Source organism: Gadus macrocephalus, chromosome 2, assembly GCF_031168955.1.
Source record: "Gadus macrocephalus chromosome 2, ASM3116895v1".
In the NCBI taxonomy this organism is placed as follows: Eukaryota; Metazoa; Chordata; class Actinopteri; order Gadiformes; family Gadidae; genus Gadus; species Gadus macrocephalus.
In genome coordinates this window covers 12,878,176-12,904,860 of record NC_082383.1, presented here as the reverse complement: position 1 = coordinate 12,904,860, position 26,685 = coordinate 12,878,176, and the positions used below count along the sequence as shown (strand labels likewise).

The window sequence follows — 26,685 nt, the reverse complement described above, 5'->3', positions numbered from 1 at the left end:
TCACAGCGTTGTGGGCCGCACTGCGAGCTATGATGACGTACAAAATCTGCGACTCTCACTTCTCGACATGTGGGATTTGTTGATCAGTGAAAATTTGTTGCATGTATAACGAATAAAGTATTATCTGCGTTGCGCATAACGCGTTTATTTATAAGCCGACTCAGTAAAATGGAAAACACCAACCTTCACTTCAAAACAAAGTAAGTTTGATGATTTGCACGTGTAAAGTGAATAACTCGCTAGCTTGCAATGGGCTAACCAAGTGTGCTGTCGTTTAAATTAAATAAACTAATTTTGGCTACTTTTCTCACGCAGCTATGCCGCTTCCAATAAAATTGAACCGTTTTATAAAGGCGGAAAGGTTCAGGTTAGTCCATCATATTCTTTAATACTTAAAAATTCATTATGAACAGTGATAACAGGAAAATAATGAGGATATCGTTGCGGATGTTTCTGACCTCTTTCAGATTAGCAAAGATGAGAAGTTCATCTTTTGCACTTGTGGATCCCGTGTCAATATTTTGGAAATAAGCACGGGGAAGATTGTGCACAGCATCGAGCAGGTTAATAACGATTCTGTGCATTTAAACACAATTTACACTCATCTCTTTGGAGTGTTAAACATTATTTATATTTCCATTTAATTGTATCGTAGGATGATCAAGAGGACATCACCTCCTTTGCGCTGAGCTATGATGATGAGGTAAATACACACTCATGCACACCAACCTTTAATATTATGATAATTAAGCATGGTATTCACCCAAATGTTTATGGTAAACACTTTTTCATTCCTGTTGGGCTGTCTCTCTTTTTGAGCCTTTTGTGCTGCAGTTCTGCAAGAAAAGTGATGCATGGAGGCACATTTACCTTTATCATTCTGTCACCCTCTGTGTGCTGCTGCAGATCCTGGTGACAGCTAGCAGGGCTCTGTTGCTGAAGCAGTGGGACTGGAAGCAGGCACAGTGCACCCGCTCCTGGAGGGCCATTCACACCATACCTATAGCCAGCATGACCTTTGACCCCACGTCCACGCTTCTTGCCACAGGTCAGCTAATGAAAGGAGTACATGAACTTGTTCAGTTACACCTGTGTGTAATGCTTGTTTTATATAGCAGAGCTCAAGACTGCCACCAACATGGTCTCATATGAGATCATATATTGTTTGCATGAAATTAATTTTTTTCCAGGTTGAATCTAGATGTGATGCAAATGAATACTTCAGCTCAATTTGAATTTCCCTTCAGCGAACCGAGGGAGTGGCTAGGATCAATGACGTTAAAGTCAGCTCTCGTTGACGGGACATCTTCACGCACAGTGTTTGGTTTGTTTACATCCTGCGCGCAACGTGATTCCCGGCCAAACGTTAGCGATTGGTTATGGCAGATCCGGAGTGGCACCGGGAAGATCCAATAGTTTTAAACTGCAACAGACACACGCCTTCAAGTGAGTTAACATTTGACAATTGAGTCCTACACTGCTGTCTTCCTGTTGCAGGTGGTTGTGATGGGACCATTAAGCTGTGGGACATAATAAAGCAGTACTGCACACACAACCTCAAGGGATCATCCGGTGTTGTTCAGTAAGTAGCTATACTTTAAAATCCTTGGACCTCCCTGAATAACATCACTCTTTTTTTATTCTTCGGGTTTGCGATTTAGGGACATTATGTTTCTGTCCCTAAATCGTTTATCATGCATAATGTATTTGTATTTATTTGCTTGTCTAAAAGATTCAGAAAGTTAATTATTCGCGTTCCCAATAAATAATAATAATAATAATACATTTAATTTAGAGGCGCCTTTCAAAACACCCAAGGTCACAAATCCTTCAAGCCCAAGTTTAACTTTGTCCTTGTTATGAACACCAGTCCAAATACGTTCAATATCCCTGTGTTGTCTTCTATGTGCGCAGCCTGGTTCACTTCCACCCAGACATGAGCCTTCTGCAGCTGTTCTCCTCCTCTGCGGACTGTGGCATCCGGCTGTGGGATCTGCGCTCCAGCCTGTGCCTCTGTGTGCTCCAGAGCCACTTCAGCGCCGTCACCTCGCTAGCCTTCACCGCCAGCGGGGACACCATGGTCAGGTACGCCAACACCCTTGGAGTCGTCCTACCCCTACCTGTCATGTGTCACTCAATAGACACTTCAATAGACCTCCCACTGCGACGTGATGGTTTCAACTGTGTTGTCCTGTATTGTTTTTGTCCCTCCTGCTTGCAGCTCTGGCAGGGACAAGATCTGTACAGTGTGGGATCTGAAGACGCGGACAGCCACAAGAACCGTGCCGGTCTATGAGGTGAGACTTGGGCATGTACAACCATTGACGCCTGAGCTTCATCCCATCCACGTGTTGTAATAAGCTGCACATTATCGTCCCTGATGAAATGAATGACAATTTATTGCATAGCCAATCGCAGACTCTGAACTCTATATTACACATACAATAACTTGTACAGTGATTGAACATGGTTGAGTTGCATACATTAATCATCTTATACTAAATATGCATAGGAAAATCTATAACAGACAACCGAAAGTTGAAAACTAAGTATAGTATACTGAGTAGTTTATATTCTATCTATAGTATAGTGAGTAGGGATGTAAGGCACTCAACTAAGGATGCGATATGATTCACGATTTTAAGTTCATGATTTTCTTTAACAAAATGAGCTGCAGACAAATATGTATGTATGTAACCCACAGTTTCAGCTGGAATTTGAACACAATGGGATAAAAAATAAAGTGTTTTTGGTTGGTTGGGGGGTTGTTATCGCCATGGTTACGACCCATGCCAATCTTGATACTCTTTTAGTGCTATCGTTCTTTAACTGTTGAGTGTTTTAATAAGCAATGTTGTATAGGAAATCCGCGACACACCGAAGTGTTATACCATAGCTGCCCTGGAAGCCTAACCCTCTCTCAGACACGGACATTGAATACAGTACATCGCTGCTCAGAGGGAGCTTCACCATCCAGACACCGTTGCATTTTACTATATACACATACAATAAAATATATTTTGCCATTAAATACTAATGCATTGGTTGAGTTGGGTGGAGCTGCAAATCTGCTTGTTGGCATGGTTGGTCCTTTTAGCAATTTCCGTGAAGGTGGTGGTGAAATGAGCTCACTATGGTTGTCATGCTGTAACACGTGGGTTGTGCTATTTGTGTAGCTCATCAGTCTCTTGCATTATTTGCTGTTTATATTGTCTAATTTTTACACTGTTTTTATTTTTTTTATTTGAAACACAGGGAAGCCTAAATGCTGCCACACTGCTGTGGCAGCATTGTGTAGTCTATATAGAATAGTGAATGTTTGCGGGCCTGTTGCTGGGTGCTCATCTCTCTGATGTGTGTACCTAGGCGGTGGAGGGTGTGGCATTGCTCCCAGATGACCAGGATTTGTCTCAGATTGGCGTTCAGAACCACGACCTGCACTTCATCACTGCGGGCAGCAAAGGTCAGTCCTCAAGTTCTCAATATCATCAATATCAAGTTCTCAAAATATCATCAAAATAAAATACTGACAGAGTGCACATCAAACACATGATCAAGCTCTAAAAATACTTGCCCGCACCCACCACCGACAGGTGTGTTAAGAGTCTGGGAGGCCAGCACATCCCGCTGCGTCTACACCCAGACGCTGCCCTCGGCCACACCCGCTGCCGGAAAGGAGGGCGGCGAGCCCCATGATGGCGACGACCCCCGCAGCCTGACCTACTTGCTGACCATGGGCGCCTCCCACCGGGTGGCGGCCGTCACGGCGGAGCACAACATCACGCTGTACCAGCTACCCGCACTCAGCACGCAACAACAGGTAGGACGCCCTGACAGGAAGAGGGGGTAGTGGAGTGCTGCCTGTCGATGTCCATACACGTGTGTTGTTGTAGCCAGCAGGGGGAGCCAAGGTTAACTGATTATGTTGGGGGAATGAAAAAGAACGTTATTGGATGTATTGTTATAACTCTGGATAGTGATTTAACAAATGTCAATATTGCTGTGCAGTAAAATACATAAATGTTTTTGTGCTTTTGAGAAAATCTTTACATACATTGTTTATTTTTCATTTTAGTTGGTTAGTTTTATCTGTTTCCAAATAATTCTGTTCTTTTCTAAAGATTATTCATACCTTGTTTTGGAAGAGGCTGAGCAGTCCCATGCTACATCTCTGATGTACTTACCAATATGTTTCCTTCTGTTATTTTCTCCAATATCCCCAGTTTGTGGGCTACAATGATGAAATTCTGGACGTCAAGTTCCTGGGGAAGAACGATAGCCACATCGTGGTGGCCACCAACAGCTGTCAGCTCAAGGTGTTTGAGCTCCTGACTAACAGCTGCCAGATCCTGTATGGACACGCAGGTCAGTGATTCTTGGCCACCACCGGGGGGCAGCAGAGTATGGTGATTGTCAGTGGAAGAGATGAATGATGCAGTATATGCTGAAGCTGTGTAGGCTTTTAGGCATTTTGCGCATGAACTTCAGATGAGTTGCCCTTTCTCACATGCAACACACATGTTGATAATCCGAATCTGACCTGTAGGAGGCTAGACGTGACACAAAAAGTATGAAGCGCAAGTTGTAACAATGGCAGTCCTCTCTACAACCCCATGTTGACTGTCATAAATTATCTCAGAAACTATTATTTGTTGTTTAGGAACTTAGGTTACAGAAGTTATAGTAGAAGGTTACCGTGTATTCAAAACATGTGAGAAAACTACAGAGTACAAAACAACAAACAGATATTTTTTAGCAGTCTAAAATGTGTATCTAGTCCTACAGGTCAGTGTCCACTGAATGGTTGAAACACTTTACATTTCAATAGTAACGTTGCTGTGTTAGGTAGACTGATGTAGGTGGGGACAAATCTTGGACAACGTGAGTGAACTACGTAAAATCACTTTGACACTTTAACACGTCACAGTTCAGCCAGATTACTTGCCTGCTGCACAGGTCTGCTCACCAAGACCTATGCGTCATCTGATTTCCAGTCATGTCTATTTTTGCTTCTTTTAATAAATATGTGTTGCTATGAGATTAATGTGTTGCTATTTATTCCTCAGACACTGTGCTCTCTTTGGATGTCTTCAAAAAGGGCTTGCTCTTTGCTAGTTGTGCCAAGGTAAACATAAAATACCTAAAAATTATGTTTAAAAATAGAAATGTTGGAATGGATATACATGGCTTTTAATTTCCTTTATCTCATCAACCTGTAAACCTTTTTCATTATGATTATTATTTGTAAACAAAACGAATCACCTTTACTTGGTTGTCAGAGAACCTGTTAGGTAATTTGTTGGTAAGATGTTCCTCTCTAAAGTGTGTGTGTGTGTGTGTGTGTGTGTGTGTGTGTGTGTGTGTGTGTGTGTGTGTGTGTGTGTGTGTGTGTGTGTGTGTGTGTGTGTGTGTGTGTGTGTGTGTGTGTGTGTGTGTGTGTGTGTGTCTTTTGCCTGTGTGTGTCTAGGACAAATCTGTGCGTGTGTGGAGAATGGATGGAGACAGTGGCCAGGTGGTGTGTGTGGCTCAAGGGTCCAGCCATGCTAACTCTGTGGGCTGCATCACCTTTTCAAGGTAAGCATCTATACTCCTAGGCTCAGAGGCTGATATTTTGGGAGAAATTCACAGGTGACCAGGAGTACAGTGGGAAAAGAGAAGTGCGAAATCAGTATATATATATATATATATATATATATATATATATATACAATCAATTTACTAATTTAAAATAAAATGATAGTGCAAAACTATTTGACCAAGATAAATAAACATATTATATATGTACATGGAACTGTCCGTTTGTAGGTGACCTGTGTGTTAAGTAAATAAATAAATATGATGTATAATATAAATAATTTGAAATGAGTTGAATTTTTAGTTTAATTAAAAAAATACATTCAATCAGTGATAATGCTAACGGCAACCAACAGTTCATCTATGTCACTCTAAAAGACATGGAAGGAAACAAAAATAACCCCTACAATAGGGTTTCTCGCAGAAAATGTGTTCGTTAAGGTGGTGTTTTTTTTGGACTACGTAGTTAAGGCGGCAGGCATGTGTTGCTCAGGTGGCCGCCTAAGCTGTAACATGCTGTGTGAAACCCTGAATGTATTTGTTAGCTGATTCAGTTGCATTCTTCTTTGAACCATGAAACTTACTAACAGGCTAAACATTAACTACAGTGGATGGGATTGCTCTGTATCTATGACTAACTTGGTTTCTGTGCCATTATCTTATATTGACTTCCTGGTAAAAAGGTGTTTATTAGGGCTGTAACGATACACCAACTCACGATTTGGTTTGTATCACGATTTTTGACCCACGGTTCGATCCATCCCACGATTTCTTTAAATTTAAAAAGCATTTTATTTCACACTTGTATAACAATTAACTTAATGTAAAATTTAATAACAAATAATTTTGGAACACTGAACTGATTTGAACAGAAAGAATTCTACTAAAGTATAGCTAAATTAATAAATAAATAACCAAAGATTGCAGTTGGAGGATGCTTGCAGGTAGGCAAAAACCCTCAACTATTTTGGTGGTTTAGTCAAATATCCTATTAGCGCTTCTTACTAGGCTATGTAGCGTAAATAATGACATAATCAGGCCGTATAGAATGCAACATGTTTAATAGCATAATTTCCAAATAGATGGGAAAAAACATGAACGTCGCAATAACGAGGCATAGTGTTACGAGTAGCGTATGTGTGTGCGAGAGAATGGCAGTGTGCGTATGTGTGTGTGTGTGTGTGAGTGACGTCAGCGTGTCTAGTGAAGAAACTAACGAGTCCCGTACAATAATTTACCCATCCTGTCAATAATCAGTGGCCGCCTCATTCCGACCTATAAGCAGACCAACTGCAGGTCAAATCACTCAAAACAATAGAGACTAGGATCACACAGGCTATTTTTTTCGCGCTTGGCCCACTATGGATAAATGTCATTCATATCGCATATGAGGACTTCGACGGCTGTGGAGAAATGCAATCCTCCGTAGCCACGGAGAGCTGGCATCACAGAGGGAATCTCGTCGCAGCATTACGGCATCGATAAGCGGAGCGTTGTCAGCAGACTATTATTTAGACAAATTATTAGCAAATTATAATCTGGCATTTTGACCAGAGCGTTAGAAAGGGCGTATCACGCTTCTGCCTTCTCAGACCGCAAGACAGATTCGTGGCTTTGAGTGTCGCGATTTCAGTTTCGATACGTGTATCGTTACAGCACTAGTGTTTATCACTAGGGATGTCCCATCCGAATCATCCGATCCACTAGCCTGGCTATTGCCAGACCAAGATCAATTGTAGATTGCACGTTGGGAGAAGCTGCTGTCATTCAGCACAAGAGGCGTGATCAACAGGCCTAGTTCAACTGACTGTACGCAATTGGCTACTTGCCGTCGCTTCCCTGTCGTCCCTGTGTTAAACCAGCCAATAGCGCGCCAGGGGGGGGAACCAGCTTAGACATTGGCTCCCGCAAAAACGTATCGGAAGCAGAAAGAAATGTATTGCTCTTCTCGAGAGACCCTTCTGCAGGGCGAACTCAAATCGCCAGCCGTACGGGCTGGGGGTACCCTGTCTACCGATCCACGGCATCGGTATCGGTCCGATATTGGCCCAGTACGCTAGATCGGATATTGGAGGGGAGTAAAAAATATGATCCGATCCGAGCAATATGGCGCATGCTCAAGAGAGCTCGCGCATGAGAGCTACCTGTTGAACAGTCATGTCAGCAGCGTTGCAGCATTTCAACTTTAAAGTAGGAAAAAATGCAACTGCCTGGCTGTTGGACGTCTGTCCTCGGCTGCTGCCGAGCGTGTGGCGATCCCAAAAGCTGCTCACCAATCGATTTAAAATGATTAATTGATTGGAAATATGATTATTATATATTGGAGGAGTCCAACCGTACAAGCCTAATAATTTTTTGAGCTTATCTCGATAAACTCTATGTGAAAGAATATCGTCAATAATACTTTCTGGTTACTACAAGTGATAACCCACACACAAGCATACACTCACAGACTTGATTCAACCATTTTAAACTTATCAGCAGTAAAAGCTCAGTGATTCTATATATCATCTCAAATGTATTCAAACTTTATCACTTTAGCTATTTGTTTAATTCTTCACTTTTACAACCTTTTAATATTTTTTAAATGGTGTGCATTTTTACATTGTTTACTCCATTTAGACTTTTGAACTCTGTTCAATCTTTTCACTTTATTTTACGAAATTCAACTTTTCTTTAGTGGGATGTTTTAAAGTGGCTAATTAGCCATCATGAGCAAAATGCTTCCATGTTAATATTCGTTGAGTAAAACAAAGTATCGGACTGATGTTGATATCGGCAGATAGCCAAAGCTTTGGTAGCGGAAGTGAAAATGTGGTATCGGGACATCCTTGTATATCCCCACCCCATGTCTCTTTTGCATGTGTAGATAGATATATATTGATATGGTGCTGTTTGTGGCTTTGTTTGTCTCTAGGATGAAGGAGTCGTTCCTAGTGTCTGGCAGTCAGGACTGCACAGTGAAGGTGTGGGACCTTCCTGACAACATCACGACGACAACGGGGGACCTGGTCGGACTGAGCGCACGTGTTACGGAAAAGGCTCACGACAAGGTTGTCACTCACTCACTCACTCACTCACTCACTCACTCACTCACTCACTCACTCACTCACTCACTCACTCACTCACTCACTCACTCACTCACTCACTCACTCACTCACTCTTTCACTCACTCACTCTTTCACTCACTCAATTTGCAAAAAGAAACTGAAGTATTCTATGATGACTATGAAATAAATTTCCAATGATTTATATCCATAAAAAAAAAAGAGGAAAAGTCCTGTTTCGGAGCTGCAGCGATGTGCAGAATTGTATCTGTATTGCGTCTCTGTGGCCAACTGCATAACCCTTATGGCTATCGTAGCCGCAAAAAAGGCATTGTTTCACTGTCATTCATTGGGAAGCAATGTGTGAAATTTGCACAAGGACTCGAATTACCACTCAAGTAATCTATCCTTGCAAAGGACAGATTATCTGTTCTGTCCATTAGGGCTGTTACCGTGTTTGTTACCGTTGCTCACTGGAAATCAGTAAGATTCATTTATTTTAATTTTACTATTCAATAGTTAAATAAAGAAGTTTATAATATAAATTAATCGGAAAGCGGAAATCGGAAAGACTGTCAGTCCTGTGTGTTCAAAGTTCGCTACGTCACAGCTGTTTTCGAAAAGTGTGTTTCCATCTCCCATTTTGCGAATTTACTCTCTTTCGCATTTCTCAAAAACCACCTCAAGCGAGCGGATAAACCTTTTTGCGAATTCGAGGATTTTTATGCGAATTTTGGTGTTTCCATCACCGTTTACTGATTCGATACTTCAAAGTTCGCATAAAATCAGGGGGATGGAAACGCACCTACTGTTGTGTTGGTGATACTAAAGAATGATTTATTAATTTTGAGTGAATAATGCACAACATAAGGAACTTAAGGAATAAACTATAAAAATCACACATTAAATCGCACTCGCATTATTGGTCATAATAAGTGCAATTAGATTATTTCCCCAAATCGTTCAGCCCTACTGTCCATCAATGATACTTCTCTGTGGAACGGTCATACAGGAGATGTATATATCCTCATTCCGTTGGGTGCGAACAGCAGGTTCTGATTGGTTGTTTGCGTTTGGCTGTTTACGTTTACCTCCATCATTCCAAGATAGAAATATGGAGGGAAACGTAGGAGAAGGTGAAGGAGAATGGAATGGTGGAGTTACACGTACGTTATAGTCGAAGTGAATGGAAAGATGGTGGTTAACGTAGAAGAGAATTAAATTATGGAAATAAACGTAGGAGGGAGTAGAAAATAATTTAGTGATGGAGGTAAATGTCGGAGAGAGTATAAAGAGGATGTACTGATGGAGGTACATGTAGAAAAGAGTGGAAGAGAATGGACTAATTTTGGTACACGTAGAAGAGAATGGAATGATGGAGATAAATTTAGGATACAAGAGAACAGAATAGATGGACAGAATAGTCCAGTGAGTTGCTGGAAAGTGACGATGAATTTTAACAAGGTCATTTTTTGGGTTAGGGAAAAATCACATAGATAATAGATAATTGCTGGCTTGAAAACAACAATTTATCTTGCACAACTCCTTGCCCCACCCATTACGCTGAAGCTTTCACATATATGCCTGTGTGCACATTCGTCACTTTAGTACTTTCTGCCACAGGTTATTCCGCTTCCAGGATTACTTTGTTTCCTCTGTGACAAAGAGGCAAGTAGGTCACACAGCTCAGTCAGAAGCTAGGGTGAAAAGCCCATTCAGTTTCTGTACATCAGGATCCTTATGAAATCGAGCGTTTATCGCATTCTATTTTTAACCAGGTTGGGGTTGAAATTTGATGAATAATAGGAATAGGAAACCATTTGCAATAGCTTGCATAATGACTCCAGGTGGAAACGGATAGTACTTGTTAAAATGAATGGTCAATGCTTAGCTTTTTTCCAAAGCATCTTGCAGTGTAAAATACTCTTCTAAAATATTTTTTACAACATCGCCTTGCGGAAATTTGGCTTCAAGTTTAGCATGGGCAGCCTCTTGTCGGAATCAAACAGGGCCTCATATGCCACACGACGTACGACAGGAGCCTCTCCATTCGTCACCATGGTAACCTGCCAATATCCTCCTCCCGTCAGGACATCAACAGCGTGGCGGTGTCACCCAACGACAAGCTGCTGGCGTCGGGGTCCCAGGACCGGATGGCCAAACTCTGGTCCCTGGGGGCCCCGGGGGCCCCCGGGGCCCCGGGTGCGGGCCCGGCCCTGCTCGGGGTGTTCCGGGGCCACAAGCGCGGGGTCTGGGCGGTGTGCTTCTCCCCCGTCGACCAGGTGCTGGCCAGCTCCTCGGCCGACGGCACGGCCAAGCTCTGGAGCCTGCAGGACTACAGCTGCCTCAAGGTTCATGGTCCCACTTACTCTGAGCATTCTTCCTTTGGTTTGATTTCTGTGTTTTTTGTAATGTTATTTTCTGTGAAGTCCATTGCTTTGCGTTGTCACTAACTCAATGTGTTGGATGAAACTAGGGATGCACAGCTACCGATACCAGTACTCTGATCAGCCGTGATACTGTGCTCGTGTACTCGTACAATTCGGATGCAACCACTTAAAAAAACATCAACGTCAACATAGTCTATAGCTTTGTTATGGTGTGAGGTGCATTTAATTAGGTGAGGGCTGCAGGCAGCGCTCAACTATTGTTCTTTTTAGGCTTTATACTTTCTTTCTTTCTTATTCTACACATTTTGGGACCCTACTCCTTCCAAAAAAGTTCAGCTAGAGACTCCATTCCACTTTTTAACTGTTCATATTAGTTTGGAATCACGCATTACCACTTTCCTAACAAAAAAGTGTTTTTAGATGTCCAACTGGGGGGATACTCAGTGGGAGGACGGCAAAGCTGAGAGAGAGAATGGTCCGCCCATTCTCTGCCCATTCTCTGACACACACACAGATTTTCGATATCATTCATACTTTTTTCAGAATAAAGCGAAAGTCAACATTTAACCTAGAAACACCAAGTGTTATGGTATTTTATTACACTGGTTCTAAAATGATTCATCGATTGGAAATATGATTAAGTAGCGTTCGTTTATTGTAAGCGACCCCCGTTTATATGTCTAGAGGCTAGGTTTTGCTACATACGGTGTACTTCCGGTAGAAGCTAAATGCTGACGATGCTTAAACGTTTTTTTTCACGTCATGCTATCTAAAGGTAAATACGGTAAGTCAAATGAAAGCTGAGACTCCAGAGTCCAATGATATAAGCATCATAATTTTGCGAGATTACCTCGATTAACTAGATGTGGAGTAATAAGGTCAATAACTGACTCACTCGCTTTGATGAAACATATTTTCAACCTCACTTTGCACTACAGTACTCGACTGTAGGAAATGCATTTTCTAGTTTACAATATTGCTCATTATAACGCTCATACACAACGTCGTTACAAAAAAAAGTATCACAACGTTGCCGTCTGCCGTTACTATGGCGATAACGGACCTCTTTCCTGGAGGGGGGCGTGTAATTAAAGCTGTAGTTGTATTTTCAAAAGTGTAAAATCTAATCTGAATTTTAGGCCATAAAATGTCTTAAATACGATTGTGACGGATCTAAAAATTGCATTTGATTATGGAACCAATAACCACTAATGCATACAGAGCAACCCCGGTCAGAATTTATCAGAGCAGGGCCAGCTAAACACGGGGGCTAGTGGCGTCTCCTCTCGTCAAGAAATATCTACTTGTTAACGTTAATTTGATCTATTATGGGTAAATGCAACAAGATCTGGCTTGAGATCAGCAGTCAAATATATCTATTGATGTATCTACTTTTTTTCAGAATCAACTGATTAATTTCATACCCGCTTAATATTTTCAGTTTGTCTCGTTGACTTCAGTTGAGGCTGGAGCCTGATGATGTCACCCGCTCTAGCCCAAGTTGTCTATCAGAAAAGCTAACCATTTCGGACGTTGCAGAGCCTAACGGCGTCAATATTTAACCTAGAAACAGAATGTTAAGCTTATTATTAATGGTATTCCTTGTTGCAATGGCGCTATAATGATTTATCGGAAATATGGTTGCTGTATATCGGGCGTCCACAAACGATATGTCATAAGACAAGCCATATCATTTTGTGAGCTTATCTCGTTTATGTAGATGTGAAAGAATAACGTCAATCAAACACTTTTCCTGGTTACGTGATGATGACCCACCCACCCACACACAACCACCCCGCCCCCCCCCCCCCCTCACGTACACACACAAATACTCACACACACTAGACTGTAACACTGACATGATTCAACCATTTCAAACTTTATCATAATAGCTGAGCTCTTCTATATTTACAAAAAAAAAATATATATATATATATATATATATACACAAAAGTATAATGTGGTCCTACACCACCGAGACCAACTTTCTTTATCTGGTTAGTGTAATGACAATAAAGGCCGATATATGCTCTGTTTTAGACGTAACGCGTAAGCACGTAAGATACATAACCCCCCCTTGCGCGGTAAAATATCCCCCCTTAAGTGCGTCGCCCAAAATTCCTGACTATGCGACTAAAACACTACGGCCCTACGCAGCTCGCAAAGACTGATTGGCCAGCTAACCACATCCTTTCAGGAGTCTCACATTTCCGGTTTTACAGCAACCTTAACATCGTTCAGAGTGTGGAAAAAGACCGCTAACCTAAACTTAGCTACTGCTACTCTCGTCGAAAATACTGGAAGTGCATAAATATAAACAAGCCAGCGATTTCCACTTCCACGCCCACAGTTTTGTTCGTTGCTCCCCCTACTGTTCTGGCGGAGAATCCCCTTGCAACACGCGCAATCCTTAAGGAACCTTAAAGGAACCGTAAATCAAAACTTGTCTAAAACAAGTCCCTTGTGTAAATTACGTGCTTACGTCTCTGCGTCTAAAACGACCCTAAATCTGCCTTTAGCCGCATTACTATTGTGGGAACATTTTGGCTGGGCCTTGTTTAAGATATCTGCTCCACTTTCTCTCACAGTCCAGACACACAGCGGCCGACTATAACCGTTGGTTAGCTTAACCACGAACTACAGACATTTTATGCTGTCTACAATGTCTATACTAGGCTCTATGTTTTTGTTTAATGGAGCATCACATACTTTTACAACTCTTGCTTACACAGTTTGAATGTGAATGTGAATACATTTATTTACTTAGTAATTCTGTTCCTTCATATCCGTTATCTTTTTTACCAGTATGGAGGTGAATAGGCACTACATTTGATCATAATGGTCTTAAGTCTTACATTTAACTTATTGAAACCTTCAGAAACCCTGACTCATGATATAAGTACTCGGTATCGGCAAGTACCTAGACTGGGTAGCCCTGCCCATTCTGCCGGTGATTTGAGTTCGACATGCAGAAGAGCAATACATTTCTTTCTTCTTCCGATACGTTTTTGCGGGAGCCAATCACCAAGCTGGCTTTTCCCCCTGGCGTGCTATTGGCTGGTTTAACAATGCCGACAGAAGTGACGGCAAGCAGCCTATTCCGTACAGAGCCATTTGTACTAGGCCCATTGATCACGCCTCTTGTGCTGAAGAAAATGACAGCAGCTTCTCCAGACCAACGTGCAATCTACGATTGAGCTTGGTCTGGCAATAGCCAGACTAGCAAGTACCGTAATGTAAGAAAAAGGGATGAAACTAGATGAAACGTGTTTTTGATTTTATGTTTTCTACTGATGCCTTAATGGTATTGGCTAGGTTGTCGTAATGTGCATTGTGACACGAAATGACCACCTATGTCATGTGTGAAACTGGAATGAAGCCATCAATTGTGATGGAAAATTAATGGAGTGATCTCCAGTAAGAATTAGTAGAGACTGAGCCCTTCCTCTTGTGACTGCACTATTGAGAAACGGCGCTTCTGTTATTAAAGCTGTGGTATTATTAAAATTGTGGTTTTGATGTGTCTGATGACGCAGGATGTCATCTAAGATGACCTGCAAAATTAACATTTTGGTGGGGATTTTTTGGCACCCTTTTGACGTAATTTTCTTACTAAAAATGTTGCTTCAAGAATTTTGTACTCAAACAGTTTTAAGCCAGTCTGTCGAAAGCTGTTTATTTTTTGTATATTTGTACGTATTCTAATTCAGTAGTGTGGTGGCTTGACAGCAAGGAGACCTTGTTTTGTATCGTTTATGGTTGGCTTTATTTCTCCAGACATTCGAGGGACACGATGCGTCCGTTCTGAAGATCGTCTTCGTCAGCCGAGGAACACAGCTACTTACCAGGTAGGTGTGTGTGTGTGTGTGTGTGTGTGTGTGTGTGTGTGTGTGTGTGTGTGTGTGTGTGTGTGTGTGTGTGTGTGTGTGTGTGTGTGTGTGAACACAGCTACTACTCCCTGCAGCAACATGCATTTTACAGGGCTCCTCAATACCAAGGACAGAGGGTGGTGATGTTGGAAGTGGTTTATTGTATGGAATGAGATTATAATGATGCACAGAAGGAGGTGTAACAAGGTTCCATGCAGGAGAACTCCTGGAGTTTGTGGTGATGGCTGGATAACCTGTCCACATTTATTGCTCAATGCAAAACGTGTGCATCCCCATTCAGCCCCAGAGTCAGTTTGACTTAAACCAGCCATTATCCACACACTCCCCCCTCACTAATAAAGTGTAATATATATATATATATATATTAGAGCTGTCAGTTAAACGCGTTATTAACGGCGTTAACGCAAACCAATTTTAACGGCGTTAATTTTTTTTAACGCGCGATTAACGCAAATTAGTATTTATTCATTTTTTGGGCTCAAAACAAAGAAGCAGTAGCCTGACTGCTATGTTCAAGGCATATCTTTGTATGTTCATCGTTTGAATGCATTATAGGCTTTTTTTTGTACCGTCCTGTTTTGATCAGTATATGCCAATGTTGTTATCAATAAAAAAACATTTGCACAAGGCAATCCGATGCACTTCTTCATGTTGATAAGAGCATTAAAATGAGAAATTAATGGGACAAAGAATCCAAGGGATATTTAGCATAGAATTTTTTTTTTACGATTAATCGTGAGTTAACTATGGCATTAATGTGATTAATCGTGATTAAATATTTTAATCGCTTGACAGCCCTAATATATATAGATATACTTACACTTACACTTACTTTTATCAAATCACTTAAGGCCAAATCCTTTTCTCCTCCAGTGGTTCAGACGGCCTGGTGAAGCTGTGGACCATCAAGACCAACGAATGTGTGAAAACACTGGACGCCCACCAGGACAAGGTGTGGGGTCTTCATGCCAGCCGCCAGGACCACAAGATGGTAACGGGGTCGTCCGATTCCACCATCACCATCTGGGATGTGAGTAGCACTCACTGCTCAAAACACAGCTTCTAATGTGCAAAACGGTTCCGGTGCTAAAAAAGTTCTCGAACCGGTGCTTAAAAAAACTAAACCGCACACACTTGCATCCATGCAAAACTTGTTATGAGTTTCACAAGCAGAAAGTCAGCGGACACCGAGTTGTAGTTTAGGACATGGCACACGTTGTCAACCACGTGAAAGAATAAGGTCAATAAAACACTTTTCCTGGTTACGTGATGACCCACCACCACACAATACACACACACGCTAGACTGTAACACTGACATGATTCAACCAATTCAAGCTTTATCAGCTCAGCTATTAAGTATGTATGTATGTGTATATATATATATATATGATGTATATTCCGAAAAATGGAATTTAAGGAAGTGGGCAGTGTGTGATTGTGTATGTTGCCGTGCACGTGTCTCAGCGTCTCGTAAGCAGGGAACGACCGGAGTTATAAGCGTATTAAAAATAGAACAATACAACAATGTCCGAAAACTGTGAAATGATTTTCAGTGTGCCAGTGACTCTGAAATCAAATGTGTGGAAGACCTTTTAATTGCACAAGAAGGAGTTTGATGTGCAATTAGTTCTAAATTGATACATTTGTCTGCCAATTTTTCCCCATGCCATAAAAAACAAACATAAGCCCTAAGATTCCATTTTCCCTATACCATATAACTATTTGAAAGTAGGCACTGGCTCTTTTATAGAAGGCTTATTTTAATTACCGTATTTTCCGCACTATAGGCGCACCGGAGTATAAGCCGCAGCAGCTAAATTGAATGATGTGTACATCTATAAGCCGCACTGGACTATAAGCCGCAGGTGTTTTAATGTTTAATTACCATTAGGGCTGGCCCGAATGCCATTTTTCAAGCTTAAAATACTCGTTGGTTTTTCCGAGCGAATATTCGAATACTCGTTCCAGAAAAAAACACCATCAAAAGCAACATTAATAATCTCTATATACTCCCTGGAACCGATTTTTGACAGTATCTGCATATTTTGTTGAAGATTGAATAGCTTTTGAACGTTAATTAGTAGGCCTAAGTAGGTTGAAGTTCCTTAATTTTTCCCCGTGAAAGCGAACAGCTGTTGTTCCGTTCCAAATCAGCTGTCCTCTGCCATCTCAGCCCTTACGGGAGCTTTTCTATTCATCCTGGAACGTGCATCTTTTCAGGGAATTTGTAGAATAAATCCATAACAAATACAGAATATTGATTGTCTTATGTGTCCATATTATATACATTATATTGTCCGGGTATTCCCAAGACGCTCACGCTCTGCAGCAAGCCAGTCACAGTTGATTGGCGCGGCGCTGAACAGCGAACGTAAACAAACAACTAAGCTAAGGTTAGCATTTTGCTAAGTATTACTTTTCCTCCGAGATCCCGCTAATGTTGTGTTATAAAGCAAAGGGAAACAAGATATCTATTCTTCCTTCACTTCTCTTGCTTCTCTGCTTGGTGTCGCTGACGCTTATAGTTTGCCTCCCTCGGCTCTGGTAACGTCACGTACGTGGAAAAAAAACAACGAAGCCCTGAATACTAATTTAGGCTTTGAATACAAATTTTCCGAGTGGCCGTTAGCTTTAAAAATCCATAGATTAGCCGCTCCGTTATATAAGCCGCAGGATCGAAAAATGGGAAAAAAGGCGCGGCTTATAGTCCGAAAATTACGCTAATAGAAAATGTATGTGTTAACATTTTTTCCTAAAATTGGTTGTTGTTTTTTTCGGTTCTGGGAGTACGTTTTCAAAAGTATCACTTAGCTTTTTTTTTCTTTAGAAGAGCAGCTTTTTCGCTTGATTGTTTAGTCGGTGTTCATGCCATTGCAATACCTACCGGCCTGCTTGACCAAAACCCACTGACCAACAGAGAAGAATAATGTGTTGAAACGTGTGCATCATCTTCTTCAGGATGTGACTGAGGTGGAGCAGGCGGAGGAGCAGGCCAAGCAGGAAGACCAGATACTCAAGTGAGTTTGTTTCCACTTTTATTAAAGGGCCCACCCTTGGCCACCACCCTTACGGGAGCTCGGTTCGCCCTTACAAGAAAAGTTCAATTGATCATAAAAGCATTCTTAGGCTAAGGAGTATTTCTTCAACTCAAAGCTTTTGCTTCGGCATACACGTCAAATAGGTAATAATTAGGGCTGTCAAGCGATTAAAAAAATTAATCTAATTAATTACAGGCTGTGAAGTAAATTTTGGCAGATGAGTGATTCAATGAATAATTGACATAATAGGCTTTAAAGTTCAATGCCTCTTTTATTTAAAACATGTCTTTCATTAACATACGGTGCATTTTAAGATCAAATAATAACATTTCGATCTCACTCAAGATTCAATGCATCTCAGTCGAGTGTGGCTTGACGAGGCTGCCTGCTAGGGCCAGCTTCAGGGGCTGTGGCAGCTCGTACCTTGCTACCAAATGTTTTGCGTTGAGGTGATATTCAAGGGTTAATGAACTCCGGTGATAGGAAAATTCCTTACTACAGAGATTGCAGATAACGGTGTTGCTACTGCTAACGCGTTAATTTGACAGCCCTAGTAATAATTGAGAAAACCTTTGATGCATAATATATATTAATTGATATTATTTGACATTGACCATAACAGAAATGGGAACACATCAACTCACACAGGTTGTGTAAGTAGACCAACACCAATTTCAAAAAGTGAAGAAAAAGGGCCGAGACACTGTGTGACTAATGGCCAGTGTTCGACAAAGTTTTGTTTACCATAGAGGAAACCTCCATGGTATTTTGGTGCTGATAATACTGCTGTGTCGTATGTCACGTGCAGGCAGCAGGAGCTGTCTAACCTTCTCCATGAGAAGAAGTACCTGAAGGCCCTGGGTCTGGCCATCTCTCTGGACCAGCCACACACCGTGCTCACCGTCATCAGAGGTACCAGAATGCCCCAGCACAATACACGCTACAATGCACGACAAGCCATTATACAAAACATTATACTATATACTTTAATACAATACAGTATCTTCGACAATTCACATCTTTGATGGAAAGACATTTAGTCACGACGTGTTTAATAGTCGAATCTTCATGCCATAAAAAAAATACCATGCGTTTGTGACAGTGGAACATTCCAATAGTATCCAGCTGCAGCCCCGGAGAACAACACCCTGGCGTGACAACAACAACCCAGGCGTGAAGGAAGTTCTCTGGTGTGACGGAAGTGATTTATTTGTGAGACTGTCTATATGCTTAATATATTGAGTGATATTCATGTTAACTCTCACTTGCTTCCATGAACAAAGGTATTATTATATTTAGTGAAAAGTAAATAAACCACGGCACGGCTTTAACATGAATATTACTCAATATATTAAGCATATTGAAAGTCTCACTTCCATGGTTGATCTTTGGTTTCTGATAGCGGTGTGTAAATATTTTCTGTCACACCAGAGTACTTCTGTCGCGCCTGGGTTGTTGTTGTCACGCCAGGGTGTTCTCCGGGGCTGCAGCTGGACCCTACTCGAACATTCCATAGGGAGAATGGGGGGTGCTGAAAGGTGATGCCACAGCATAGCTATGCTTCTAGAACAAAAGCCTATAAGTTATGTGGGTGTTCACTCAGTCTTCTGTGTGCAGTTTGCTGTTGTGTTTTGCTTTCAAGGGGAGCACATTCTATCTAGACCAGGGGTGTCAAACGTACGGCCCGCGAACGGGTTTAATCCGGCCCGCGGGCCGGATCAGGCCCGCGAACGGGTTTAATCCGGCCCGCGGGCCGGATCAGGCCCGCGAACGGGTTTAATCCGGCCCGCGGGCCGGATCAGGCCCGCGAACGGGTTTAATCCGGCCCGTGGGCCGGATCAGGCCCGCGAACGGGTTTAATCCGGCCCGTGGGCCGGATCAGGCCCGCGAACGGGTTTAATCCGGCCCGCGAGATGATTTTGTGAAGTACAGTATTGTAAAAAAATATATATATATTTAAAAAAATTATAAAAATCCTTCCTAGCATTACATGGATTGCATTGACTGGCACTGATTAATTTGTTGTACATTGAACTACTGGACAATTGTGTGTAACTGGAAGTTAACGTAAAATGATCTGCTATTTTTCAATGAAGGAAACTGCTGTTCTTAATGTGTCCACTAGAAGTCGCAATAGCAATTATGTTGAGCAAGCAAACTTTATACCGGGGCTGAGCAGGGAGCAAGTATAAACAGGTAGTGCAGCTAGCCCGGAGCTACCTTGTCGTTTTGCCTTATACTTTCAACATTATGCGCTTTGGCACTCTCATTGCCCCAAAATGTCTCTGTCGAAAAGTGGACACAGAGTGCAGTGTTTTCTAAGAAAAATGGTCATCGTCCTTTTTATTCACGGAAGTAAATGGGAAACCTGTGTTTGGTGTGCTCACAGCATGTTTAATTTTACATAATTATGCCATATTTTTACCGGTCCGGCCCACTTGGGAATAGATTATACTCCATGTGGCCCCTGAGCTAAAATGAGTTTGACACCCCTGATCTAGACCATTGGATTCACAATCTGCAAACTGTGGCGACAGCCAAATCATGCCACTTACACTGGTGCTGAATCCTCAAATTTCCGACACTCTGCTAAATTGAATGCTGCATTTGTTCTATACGCTGAAACACTTGAATTAATGCAGGTTTTATCATGATCGGATGTGAATACCCTGTCTATTCCAGTCTCCCCACAGACCGGCCAATGTTTGCGATCATTAACTATTATATTAATTACGGTATATTAAGCTAGCCTATATTATAGTCAAGTCGGATAATAGTAGCCTATGTATTCTTGCAAATAGTATGCAGAAAATGCATCAAAATAGAGCTTGTTAATCAACATAAAATAATGAACAAATCGGGGGAAAATCCCTCCTATAGGCCTTTCACACATGACCCACAAGTCTGACATTCTCCGGATAATTCCTGGTGTAAAAACAGGAGGAGCAGAGAGTGTAGCCGCTTAGACACTGCGACTACCGCTGCAAACTTTTAGCGTGATGTCTTCCGCCTCCTACACACTACCCTGGCACCAGCCCTCGCCTGATGTATAGGGAGTTTCCAAAAGTATCACATATTTTAGAAAATATGTTTGAACACGTCAGATGCAGATTATCTCCTGATCATCTCGGACCCGATTCTCCAGAGTTCATCTGGAGTTCATGTGTAAAAGGCCTACTAGCGTGGTCTGGGCTAAACCTGCTAGTCCTGTACACCCCTGATTGGCATTACCCATTAAACAATAAGAACAAACGTGCTACAAAAATGGAATGTGATCCGTAAAAATACCAAAACAATGGTGTCTTCTTTATTTGAAAGGAGGTTTGGGCTAGGCAAAGCTTTTTAACGTTTCTTATGGTAGATCTGCATAGTTAAGTACTGAAACCTTTTTTAAATCCAGCCATCCATTGACTTTAAGTAGTTGCATCCAGCATCATTAAATAAAACAGATTACTACGGCTTTTATTACTACTACCTAATGATATCAGCTATGAAAGCTATTTTTTTTACAATTACCATAAATTATTACCAATTAATCAGTTTGTTTAAAATGCTCCCAGTGAAACAAAAAAAACTCATTGTGACAGCTCGGTCGGTCTTGCCATTTCTCGGCTCGGTATTACCAGGAATTAACACTGAGTAAACACAACCTTAGTTGAAATGAAACAAAAGAACACCTTGACACAACCTTGCAGATTACTGATACGCCAATCGTAAAGGGAAATAAATGTAACCAAATTATTATTTAACTGTTAAAAAGTTTAAATACAAACTAATGAAGGATACTTAGATTATTGGAAAGAAAAAAGAGATAATCAAAAGTAGGCATGAATATTGTAGTAACCTAAATTATTAACATGTTTTTACAATTTGAATGGTACTAATGGAAGTGATTCACATGAATTACTCGTAGAGAAATACCAGTTGGAAAAGCCTGTTTCTCTAATCTCATTCCAACACTCAGGTGAGTAGATGGAATGGGGAAACGTTGGCAGAATGGGGTTTGGCAATAGTGATTGATCCTTTGTAAAACCTGGACAGCCTGTTGAGCTTGTCACTGAGGCATTTTTTTTGGTAGCCATTCATTCCGTTTGGCCGACAAATGTATGTCAAAGGCAATGCCGTAACGCGCTACGACTATAGGCATAGCCCATAGTCGTGCCATTAAAGGCAACAGACAAGGCTGACCATATAAAATTGTGTGCATGTGTGTTTGTACGCTGCACGTGTGTACGGCGTATCAAGTTTTCACCACTTTTCTGTGTTGCCCTCAGCCATCCGTCAGAGCGAGGACAGCCGTGACCTTTTAGAGAGGACGCTGCTGAAGCTCAGATTGGACCAGAAAGGTAAAGAGTCAAAGGTTATGACCTGATGATTTGTCCTGTGATTTGACCAAACGTTTAGTTATTTTTTTTCCCCTATAGAATATGGACTATCTATTCTCTCACATCCCATGCAGACATTTACATTAAAGAATGTCGTAGAAGCACTTTCATCCGAAGACTGAGAACAGGCAAAGCATAAATTCAGAATAGAGAATGAACATGCTGCATATGAGGGGATATGGAAACATGCTGCAGAAAGTCAAGCATTTTCGAGTGGACAAGTTGGCGTCGCAATTTTGTTGGAGAGGAATTTCCATTGGAACTGATTTTTATTTTTGACATTTTTGTATATGTTGTATACTGTGATGAACAGGTGAACTGCATCTCTGTAGAAATCTGGCCAAACAGGAAAGATAAATGGATAGATGGATGTGAAAATCTCAAAATAAATTCATAAGAATAGATTCAATGTATAATTAACAACTTGGGTTCAAGGCAAAAGATGGGTAGTCATTGGTATTCATTAAAAAAACGGGGCCAATTGGCGCTGTGGTCTTTTTAAGAACACGCAAAACGGTGTCTCCATGTGAACGACGGCCTGCCTCAGGGACCAAAGGTGCGGGTGTGTTCAGGGTACCGTGGTCACGCTACGCTGTGTCTGATCTGTGTGTACCCGTCCCCCGTCCCCGCCCCACAGAGTCCCTGCTGCGCTACTGCGCCGTGTGGAACACCAACGCCCGCAGCTGTCTGGACGCCCAGGCCGTCCTGCAGGTGCTGCTGACGCATCTGGCCCCCGAGGAGCTGCTGCAGTACCAGGGGGCCCGGGGCCATCTGGAGGGCCTCATACCTTACACAGGTCCGCACACGCACGCGTTTCTAAAGACTTGGATAGGACCACATTTGTTTAAAGTATTTAATGTATTGTACTGAGATGGATGATTTGCCAGCCCTTGCCAGTGTTTGGCAGTAGTGTCGCTTCAAGTGGTGAAGTCACTAGTTTGACTACATTCCTCAGCAGGGTAACGTTGCTGTTTTCTAAATGAAATAGCTTTTCAGGGAGATCGGATAGCTAACAAAACACACCCACACACAAAAAGGCAGTGTACATGCACACAAAACAATCGCACAGGGCCCGCTGCCACAAAGCTCTTAATTACAGCCATATCACTTTCTTGGCTGGCAAGGGGACAGCCAATGATTTAAATCACTCACTTTTTAATCCTCTTCCAAGTAATACTTTATTCCTCTGTGTGGCCTAATGGGGCACTCACAGTATCGATTTCTCATTTAATCTCTCCTCTGCAGAGCGACACATGCAGAGGATCGGCCGCCTGCTCCAGTCATCCATGTTCATTGACTACATGTGGCAGAAGATGCGAGTGACTGGGTCCTCATCCATGTAAGACAAAATTTGGGGAACACATGACCATGGTCAGTCTAGGGGTGCACTCACACTAGGCCATCTGGCCGTGGCCGTGTGGCCGTTTTCACACCTAACCGTGCTCAAATGGCCCCATTGTTCTCTGGCCTGCACTCACACTAGGCCATCTGGCCGTGGCCGTTGGCCGTCGCAGCTGTGGCCTGGCCACGGAAGGCTCTTGTACATACATCATCACGTCGTAACACGTCATCACCAAGCGTCCGCTGCATGGACCATAATAAAGTCTGCCGCCAGTCAGAGTTTTAACAACAATGGATAACAACACAGAGAACACACCAACAGTTGAACCGCTTGACGCGATGTTTACCGTTTAACGGGTAAGAAGGCTCGTCGCTTTTATTATGTCCGTGGTCGTCGCATTGACTAAACGTCATCCAGCTCAGGTTGCGTAGCCGTGCGTGTGCGCGTGTTGGCTCATTAGCATCTGTACCATAGCGGCCAGTGCCGTAGCAGCACACCTCTCCCAAGTGGCCAAATTGGCCCGGCCCGGCCTGGCCAGACTGGCCACACTTACACTGGCAGATTTGAGCACGGTTAGGTGCTAAAACGGCCACGGCCAGATGGCCTAGTGTGAGTGCACCCTAATCAGAGCAAAGGGCTGGCTACTGAAGAATATTTTCGTCTTTGCGTCAGTCAATGGTTGTACACGTAATCTGGCACCAAGTCGTACACACTACGATGTATTGGACTCAAACAGAGCTCAGGCATCCAAAACTTGTCAACTGCATTCTCCAATTCCATTCCCACACTGCAACAATTTTAGGACAAAAGTTATATAACTTTATCCAAAGTCCCAGTGGGTGTTTGCTTCTCTTCTCAGTACAGCTAATGTTGTGCTCAAGCTCTCAGAATTTTCTAATGGGGTGTAAGGTCCATTTTTTACTAGCAATGTTTTGCGAAAGCAAGTCTATGACCAGAGTTTTGTTTACGAGAAGCTGCTACTTCCTTCTGGTCAGCCAAACCTCCACACCACATTGTTTGCTTGGTCACGGGAAAGTACAATTGTACCGTCAACGGCAACGAGATGAGTGATTAATGCGTTTCTTTACTCCAGGTTGGAAACAAACGCCAAGGAAGGGTGAACAACGATTAAAAATTGGGTTGGGTGCCTTTGTACAACTAGACTGTCATACCATTGTCTGGGAATCACACCGGTCACCCGTGATTCATGGCAAGTGGTGTTACAACCGGTTCTCTGAATAAAAGCATACAGAGGGGCCTATTGATAGGGACTGACAATGGTAGGATATCAGGTGAACCGTGGCGGGTGCTGTTCATGATACCTCCTGCCCGTTTGTTGCATAGCGGATTAGTATTTAAGTGTAAATTAGTTATTTGATGATGAACTCAACCATGTGCATTTAATTCACCTTGTCTAATAATTAACTAATTAGCTTCCAGAGAACGACTTCCAAGATAGTTAATTACGGCCATTTAAACTAAGAGCGGGATATTGAGGATGAAAGTATAGTAGAAATCCAAATGGGTCCTGAGTCTAAGCTAGTCTGTTTCCATGAGCATTTTCAGGAGAATATTCTCTTTTCATTGAAATGCCTGAAAGCTGGCTCTGTAGCCAAAAATCCCTACGAGTAGAAAGGCCGTTCCAATTCTGTGGTAGTCTGATCTAATAATAATAATGGATTGAATATATATTTAGCGCTTTTCTAGACACGCAAAGAAGCTTTACAGTGAAGGGGGGACCTCACTAACCACCACCAGATCTAGTTTACGGTGATCATTTAAACCATTGGTCTGGCTCATATGGGTTTGATCACTTTGTTTGGGAGTCAACTCCTCCATTCATTATTTATCTCCCCGTATCCGTTTTCTACTGTAGCATGGGACCAGATGAGGAGATGGACACCTCTGCTGTCAAAGACTCCACGCCTCTGTTTGTGATTGACAAGGAGACTCACGGGGGTTCTGAACATAACCTCAAGGAAGATGATGATGAGGAGGAAGATGATGACGATGACCTCGAAGACGAAGAGCTAGCCGATGAGGAGAGCGTCACGAAGAAGGCCCCTGCCAACGGGAGGCAGGTTACAAATGGAACTAGCAACGGAGGCCATCACGCCGGGAGTGAGGAGAGCTCAGACGACGAAGGCGACAACGATGGAGAAGAGAAGGATGACAAGGAAGCAGCAGAAGAGGAGGAAGAACAAAACTTGAGCACCAAAACAACCAAGGGGGTTACACTCCACCCACGTGTTCAGATCCTGACCAGCTGACCTGGGATTCCCCCCGTGAGTCCTTAGCGACTGCCGGTCCATAGTGACCTTGAGTAGCTGCCGCAGAGGTGAAAGGGAGCCCTGTTTGGACGCCAAGCACAAACCTTATGTTGTTAAACATGACTGACCTGGTTAAACTTCCTGTGTTTTAATGTGCACCGGCATGGCATTCTTGCCATGGAAGCAGTGTCGATAAGAATGGATTTCTGTTCCTTTACACAAGTTGTGTATCCCTGCTTATCATTGTGCTTTTCTGAGGCACACACTGATCTAATTCTTAGCTAAAAGAAGGAAGGAATGCCTGGATGGGTACATTTGTAAGAGCAAAATAAATAAAGGGGTATTTGTATCTCTCGAACGCCTTATCAGCTAATCTGTTTTCTGAAGGGAAAAGTAAGAAAGTTCCTTATAACCGTGGATTTGGTGTATCAGGATGAAAAATGTATTTTAAAATAAAGAAAATTAACTAACATGTAGTAACATGTAACATGCTGTTTTGCAGATCCATATCATTTTTTTCACTTGTTTAATCATTTAGATTTATTTTTTTTACTGTTTGTTATGGGGCTTGTCTTCTGTTCGGAATGAAGATATCTTTTGGCATGCTGTTTCAGCCATGTTTTCAGCCTACCATATATGGGCAAACCACAACAAGGAAGAATAGGGTGCAATTATCAAGATAAGGTTCTAGCAATACTGGATGCTTTGGTACCTTTAAAGAGTTTTCAATCTTTATGTGTGTAAGTA

At 42.2% G+C, this 26,685-nt stretch overlaps 1 protein-coding gene across 2 annotated transcripts; it reads left to right on the top strand.

Moving 5' to 3' along the window:
- The first annotated feature begins 22 nt into the window (after nt 1–22).
- Nucleotides 23–26,425, top strand: tbl3 (transducin beta like 3). 2 transcript variants are annotated; one of them, XM_060041826.1, is made up of 23 exons: nt 23–200; nt 316–367; nt 468–563; nt 656–703; nt 907–1,048; nt 1,498–1,582; nt 1,915–2,085; nt 2,222–2,297; nt 3,367–3,463; nt 3,594–3,820; nt 4,224–4,365; nt 5,067–5,125; nt 5,468–5,574; nt 8,492–8,627; nt 10,712–10,972; nt 14,789–14,859; nt 15,775–15,931; nt 17,862–17,920; nt 18,750–18,853; nt 22,216–22,287; nt 22,964–23,122; nt 23,572–23,665; nt 25,545–26,425. In XM_060041826.1, the coding sequence occupies exons 1-23, from the start codon at nt 169–171 to the stop codon at nt 25,936–25,938; spliced, it is 2,841 nt and encodes a 946-aa protein (XP_059897809.1). In that variant the 5' UTR covers nt 23–168; the 3' UTR covers nt 25,939–26,425. The 2 variants fall into 2 exon arrangements, with proteins under 2 accessions (XP_059897809.1, XP_059897816.1); XM_060041833.1 differs by lacking the exon at nt 25,545–26,425 and adding an exon at nt 24,283–25,531 and having other exon boundaries at nt 26–200; nt 23,572–23,697.
- Nucleotides 26,426–26,685: the final 260 nt, after the last annotated feature.

Excerpts from the sequence above, each read along its gene's own strand:
- tbl3 (XM_060041826.1), top strand. The coding sequence starts at position 169 with ATGGAAAACACCAACCTTCACTTCAAAACAAA. Across the intron at positions 368-467 it reads ATAAAGGCGGAAAGGTTCAG|ATTAGCAAAGATGAGAAGTT; the intron begins GTTAGTCCATCA and ends GACCTCTTTCAG. Across the intron at positions 14,860-15,774 it reads GGAACACAGCTACTTACCAG|TGGTTCAGACGGCCTGGTGA; the intron begins GTAGGTGTGTGT and ends TTTCTCCTCCAG.